At 35.0% G+C, this 7500-nt stretch overlaps 1 protein-coding gene across 1 annotated transcript in view; it reads left to right on the top strand.

The window, feature by feature from the left end:
• Positions 1 to 7500, top strand: part of LOC119576091 (solute carrier family 35 member E1 homolog) — a 28231-nt gene that overhangs the window by 14625 nt on the left and 6106 nt on the right. Inside the window, exon 2 of the mRNA XM_037923632.1 lies at positions 1487 to 1557. Coding sequence (XP_037779560.1) covers positions 1487 to 1557 — 71 coding nt within the window. The remainder of the gene's footprint in view (positions 1 to 1486; positions 1558 to 7500) is intronic.

Here is a 7500-nt window from a genome sequence, read left to right as displayed (position 1 = left end):
TTTCTTTCAGAACTTTGTTATGAACAGTAAAATGATCATGTATATATAGTGTACACATATAAGTAAAAAAACAAACAAACTTTTAAGGATCACAAAAACACAGACTGAGGTTAATGATTGACTAATTTTAGTAGCATTTGGAGGTTCACAAAATTGGAATGTGTGTCTGTTCATAAGTATGCTTGAACACCCACATGCACATGAACTCCACACCAAACATTTTCTAGTGGAGCAGCTGTGGTGAAGTGAAACTCTTCATTGTTATTCTTGCTTTCTTCTGTTGAAGAGAACACTTTGAAGAAACAATGGCACTGTGGAAATAGAGACTGTGAAAGCACCACAGGTGGTGGGTAGCAGATCATTTGCAGTCAAGTGTGATGAGTTAGGGTTGCCACATTTACTTTGATGAGGGCAGCAATGCAAATGGGGGGAAGGCCGGAAAAGAACTCGGGAGCCATAATCAGGGTAAGGGGATGGGCAGAAGTGCTTCAGAGATGCTGTTTATATCCTTATATTCATTTTTTTCTAGGCCATTTCAGGGAAGGATTAAGGAAGAGTGGCTTAATATAGTGACATAAACCGCAAGTGAGGTTTCACTACTTTGAATGATCTATTTATTTGGAAATATATTTATTTTTTTAAACTGATTAGGGTAATTTCAAATATTATTATTAAGACTATAAACCAAAATTTACTTTGCTAATGATAGTAAGTAACAATAGAAGCTGGGAGGAATATTTACTGACTCACTTGATGGTTAATGTATAAATGTGGGCTCATAATGGAAAGTGCATATATATATATATTCTGCTGGTGTCTGGGCCCAGAGTACTGGTATACATGCATCATTTTAGAGTGGGTATATACATGCACCCAGGTGTTATGTATATGAATCTTTTATAAAGTTCTTATTTAGTTTTATACTTTCTAGGGTATTAGTAAAAATATATTTAAGTTACCCCTCACTTTGGGTTTTCTATGCATGTACAACTCACAAGAAGGCACATAATTAACCTTAATTCAGAATGTTACAGGAAGACCCAGCAATACAAAGTTGGCAATGAACAAGGGATTACTTTAGAGGATTTATTAGAGCAATAAATTATATATCCCAGGTCAGTATATGACATTGATGAATTTATATATATGGTCAAACACACTAGGTATCCGAGTTTAGATGCACTACAATCTCAGTAGTGTAACTGAATTAGTATGAGATGGAATTATCTGATAGGTGATTGTGAACTATTATGTTAATTGTTCTATTTACAGATGCTATAGATCTTAATTGTTATAATTATCCATATTTTCGGTTATTCCTGAGGTGTGACATTTTAACCTTTATTTTCTCTCAGATGAAAAAAATTAACATTTAATGTCCAGCTGTTTTGGAGATCATTACTGAGTATGTCTGTAAAAATACTATTGTATTTTATTTTAGAAGTTCCCTGAGCAGTAAACTAAATAATTCTGTCTTTCTTTTCAGTGAAGGCGACCATGCCACTTTTTACAGTTGTTCTTGGTAGAATCCTCTTTCATGAAAAGCAGACCACAAAGGTATGGTATACAATCATTACTGTCTCATTTTATCTAACATGTGGAGAAAGGATAATGTGTATATGGTTAAAGCTTAGATTTATCAGTGATGATTTGTAGTAGTAAGTAGCAAAGTGATTTTTTTTTCTTTCATACTTTTAAAGTTTCCTTAATGTATGGAAATAATGTTTTGATGTAAGTTTTTGAAAAGCAAAACTATTTTCTCAGAATTCTGCATGCTTATTTTTCTTTGTCAGTTATTTTGATTTCCCTTCGTGGTCTATATTTTTGTTTCGTAAATGCACTTGCAATGTATAGGTCTTATTTCTTATTTAGGAATTAAGAATGACTTACTTTTATGACTCATAAACTTTCTAATTTCTTACTTTCTGTAGTTCTTACAGTTTTGGGGTGCTATATCAGATATGTGCAGTATATATTTTATGTAAGTCAGTGATGTAAACAAACCTTTCCAGTGTTTTTATGCCTGTTCCGTATATAAACGTGTGTTTATATACTGCTGTTTTCTATTCTACGAAGTGTTCTGTTTTACCTAAGAGATGAATTTATCATAGTGGTTTGAGACTCCATTTGCCCTTTTTTTTATATAACTGGTACAAAAGAGTGATGTGATTTTAGGTAGACATTTAGATAATCCATGATGTATACAAAAACACTCTTCCGTGTTGATACAATGGAAGAAAAACCCACAATACAAAACTAGATTTATTGAAAATGAGACTACAGTTTTGAAATCCACCTGGATTCCATCCTCAGGTCTGAGGATGGAATCCAGGTGGATTTCGAAACTGTAGTCTCATTTTCAATAAATCTAGTTTTGTATTGTGGGTTTTTCTTCCATAATCCATGATGTAAAAATGCCAAGATGGATATTCCAGATGATGAGGAAATGTTGAAGGGATAACACTAGCCATACTCCATGTAGAATAATGATGTTTGAGCACTATGGATTGTTATTCTTTTATTTTGATCTTTATTTATTTATTTTTTTATTACTACAAATTAAAGGCAGTTCAGTAGCTGTAAGTGGGTTTGCACTTATCACTAGCTGCTAATTAGTTCAAGGTATTCCACAGTCTCACTGTTGCAGGAAGAAGTTATGTGGAAAACTGCATTGCACTTCACCTGCTTGGCTCAAGGCAAATTGATGCAGCTCTTGAGTGCTTCATACAACTTGAGGACAACGGAATGACCTCGAATGAAAAAGTATGAGAAAAGTTCGGAATTTTGAAAAATACTTGAAAAAAAAAATTGTGATCATTTAGGGAGTTATTTGGTCAGGAGATAGTGAAAAGAATGAGAGGCTTGGAAATTATAGCACTTGCAGAACTTAATCCAAGTGTTGCCTGTATAAGAAGGGAAGGATGGCATACACTCTAATATGCAAAGCAGCACTGTGAAAAATATAACCAAATGCTTATGTTGCAAACTTGGACAATTATCCATTTCACAAGACTAACACTTTATACACAGAGTTGCATGTTATGTGTATGATTTTAGAAATAAACTTACATTCACATGCACACACACACAGGCACAGGCACAGGCACACCCACAGGCACACCCACAGGCACACCCACAGGCACACCCACACACACGTGCACACGCACGCACACCCACACGCACACGCACACGCACACGCACACGCGCACACACGCGCACACACACACACACACACACACACACACAAACACATATATATATATATATACACATACACATATACATACATATATACACATATACATACATATATACTTATATACATATACATATACATATGTATGTATCTTTCTGTATATGTACTATATGTTTATTATATGTTTTTATATATACACATATATATTTATATATATGTGTGTGTGTGTGTGTGATTGTGTTTGTGTGTGAATGTGTGTGTGTGTGATTGTGTGTGTGTGTGATTGTGTGTGTGTGTGGTTGTGTGTGTGTGTGTGTATGTGTATGTGTGTGTATGTGTATGTGTGTATATGTGTGTGTATGTGTATGTGTGTATATGTGTGTGTATGTGTATGTATATGTGTATGTATATGTGTATGTGCGTATGTGTGTGTGTGTGTGTGTGTGTGTGTGTGTGTGTGTGTGTGTGTGTGTGCGTGAGTGCGTGCGTGTGTGTGTATTTTCATTTTTATTTTTATTTTTATTATTTTTGTATATTGATTTATTTATTTGTTTTAATATTAGGAGAGGAGAGAAGGAATATAACGTCTAATAACAGAGGCTTTGAGTGCATAAATTGCTTTGGTGGACTGGCCAAGAGAGTGCAGTGCTGTATACGAATCAGAATCCAAAGTAACTAGAACAAGCTGTGTTTAGAAAATAGATGTATCGGCAAATTAAAATAAATGCAGGCTGTACTTAATAAGAGTCAAGCAACCAAATATAGACAAAAATGGCTGTACCTGCTTGATTGAGGTGCCTTGCCATGTGAAGTGCAATGGGGTCTGGCAGGGGAACTGTTAGCCCATTTGTGTGGGGCAGTAACTCTCCCCCCATTACCACTTTTTTATATTTTTCACCCCTTATTCATCACTACTGCTGCATGAATCATCTGCTGTTTCATATAGAAATGGTGTGTAGCATACCTTATTAAAAAAAGAACACATCATATGTATACATGTTCAGGGAGAGGGAAAGACCAGCTACATCTACCCTCAGAGAAGGAAGTAAAGGGCAGTAATATTTGTTCCAGTTAGGCCTGCTAATCATAGTCTCAATATTTAGGGGACCTGACCTTTATAGCATATAGAAAGAGTAGGATGTGAGACTCGTGGTAGATTAAACAAGTTGGTACTAAGTTTTAGCTGCTAAAGATTCCCACTGGAATGTGAGAACAGTATGCATTGGAAGTTCACCCAAGGCATTAGTGACAGGGTTACTTATACTCTGATAGGATTATTCTGCAATTAGTGGGATAGTTATCTTGTGGCAAGGAATATTGAGAAAGTTAATAGTCCTACTTATGTATGGCAGATGCTAAGAGAGATCCAGGATTAAAGGCAGGCAATGACATGATAAACAGGCTGTGTGGTATCTGTAGATTGTTAAAAGGCATCTGGAGATACTAAAAATGTTCATCTTCTTGGCCCGGGAGGCACTTCCACAAGTTTGGTTATATGAATTTGTAATATATGATGATAATTTTAATGATGGATATTAACTTTTTTTTCCCAAAGCTCAGTACATATTGATCAAGTTTATTTAATTTATAATTTTGGAACTATGGTTTTACATGAAGTGCCTGTCAAATGAAATTTATGTTATCACTGAGGGAAACCAGTATGCATATATGCATACAAATCTTCATAAATTATGTTAGGCAGAAAATTGTGGCTGTAGTCCCTGACAAGATGCAGCTACTTCACATTCAAAATTAATAAAAATGAGTCATTATGGTTTGATTCACATAACTATGGCAACTTCAACGAGTTGGTGTGAATGCATTAGAACAGAAATTATGTAATTATATAAAAAGTATCACTGATCAGTACAAACTGTTTTTGTATAAATGATAACCATCTTGTTTAATCCTTTGCCGCTGGAGATGGCATGTAAGTACATGCCATGGCCACTTTGATTTTTTTACATATATATGGCTATATGAGTAATTAATCACCAGTGAGCCAGTTACTAGTACTATCTATCTCAGAAGTATTTTCTTTTATCTTATACTGCTATTGATAATACCAGTAACATTATAATAATTATTACATTAACGATTATAATAACAGTAATAATATTGAGAGTATTAGTAAAATGATGTTTATTTCCTGAAAACTCAAGGAAAGGTGAAACCAGGTGAGGTCACAAGATCTGCTAATTGCCTCTTGGTGGTTAAGCACTTGGGGAACTGTCTGTGTGTAGAGACATTTCCAAAAAATAGTACAGTGAATACTACATTTTGTGAGGGACTCTGGGTTAAATAATAATCAGTCCATAGTGCATAAGTAAAGAAGGATAGCAGTGTGGTAGCCAGAGAAAAATGAATCACACACTTGAATCCAGTTTTTAAGAAACTCATTGCAGGTGAAGCAGAGAAATGTGACAATGTAGGAGATTCCCCTTAAAGTTGTGGAATATGAGGAAGTATTCAGAGGTGATAAAGATCCTTTTACTATATGCAGACCTCTGAATTCTGTACCAGTGAGGTAACATGGCTCAAACATCACATTCTCCTTCATGAATGGCAGTCTGAGAGAACAAGATGAACTTTGAAAAAAATGGTTGGTTCTTACTAGAAGATTCCTAGTAAATGCTAGCATTTTTACAAGATTCTATAATAATTGGCAGCACATAAAAATGCTTTGGGCTAGGCTCCAAGAAGCATGTACCTTGAGTATTTTTATATTAATTTTGTCTGTAAAGAGTTTCAGAAGTATTATCTACATTTTGCTGGTTATTTGTGATCAGCCAGTGCTATGTCTGTAACGAGCTTTGTTATAACCTGCTTTTGGAGACCTGTTATTTGAATAGATAATTGCAGTTTACGTCTGTGGCCAAGAATTTTCTTGTGAACAGGTAGACCAAGAAATTGATTAGATGTGTTCCTGCCTAAGTAGGAGAGACAGAAAAGGATTGGTAATACCTTTTGTTATCTTAATAAAATCTGGGAATAGTTGCCAGTCTTTGTGATAAAAAAATTGTGCATTATGCAAATGCTGTATCGTGAGACCTGGAATCCCTAAAAGAGTATCAAGTTTAAGAACTGTACTCAGCCTTGTTGAGAGTGACCTGGGGCAAATTTGGTCCCTCTGGTCAACCCTGCAGGTGCAATAAATTCCTAATAAGTTACTTGTTAAGAACATTCTCATAAAATGTTGCAAGTGCAAGAAACCTCATGATAAACAGTAGCAACATAAAGTGTCACATCAATGGGCCTGTTCTGTAGTCCAGACCCTAGGGCAGTTGCCTCTCTTACCCGTCTCTTGCTGAGGTCCTCAGAGTACCAAAAGGCTAATATATAGATTTTGATTTTAAGAATCTTTGGGTGCTCTTCTTTTCTGTAATTTTGTAACAGTTTCAGTGTCTAAAATACTTGATTTGATTTTATTGACTTAGATAAGATTATTTAGATTTACTTGTACTGGATTGTTCTTAGGATCTGAAGTAGAACTTTCAGAGTTTTAATATCTAGCTTAATATTTTGCAAGATAACTTTTTTTAGGTAATCAAAAGTACTTCAGGATAAATGCTTCACTTGAAACAAAGAAATTATTGGCATTGTATCTTGTTTTCTTGGAATGTACAGATATGGCAGAAGTTCTTTATTGCTTTAGGATCCCATTGGGGTTTTATATCTAGGTTTTCTTATTATTACACCAGCTTTGTTACCATCTTTATTTTTTCTCTAGATTTTTAAAAAGATTATTATGTTTAGTTCAGTTACATGTACATCACTTTAAATTGTTATAATAAAATTTAAATTATTTTTCATAGTGACAGTTTCATAATAGTATTTCCTGTTCTGGCCTGAAATGGGATGTGTACAGTAGGGCAATATTATCGAAATGATATGTTAAAATATGAAACTTGTTTTCCACCCCTCATTCCAGTTCATATTCTCCATTTATATCTGGTTGCCAGTGAAGTGTCATCTTGTTTGAATTCAGACACAGGTTCAGTTTATTGAAGCTTTAAACTACTCACACATGAGCTTGCAGTGCATTACCAAAAAATATGCCAAAGTGTGTGCAGTCTCTCTTGCTTGTGGAAGAAATTAGAAACTTGGGAAACAGATTTACCCAGTTCTGTGCACTCTTGGCTGTGGCATAATTAATAAAGCTAAAACGAGGCTCTAAGTGTACTTCTGAGGGGCTGTTTCTCCACAAGGACTACAGCCATGGCAAATATGTATGTAGTGCACACAGGTGAAAGCAGGCTTGATGTGCATGATTTGTTAGGCTGGTGTGAGGAATGATCTGTTGC

The sequence above is a fragment of the Penaeus monodon genome, chromosome 8 (assembly GCF_015228065.2).
Source record: "Penaeus monodon isolate SGIC_2016 chromosome 8, NSTDA_Pmon_1, whole genome shotgun sequence".
NCBI lineage: Eukaryota > Metazoa > Arthropoda > Malacostraca > Decapoda > Penaeidae > Penaeus > Penaeus monodon.
The sequence above is the reverse complement of the archived record's forward strand: the minus strand, read 5'-3'. Positions and strand labels throughout refer to the sequence as shown.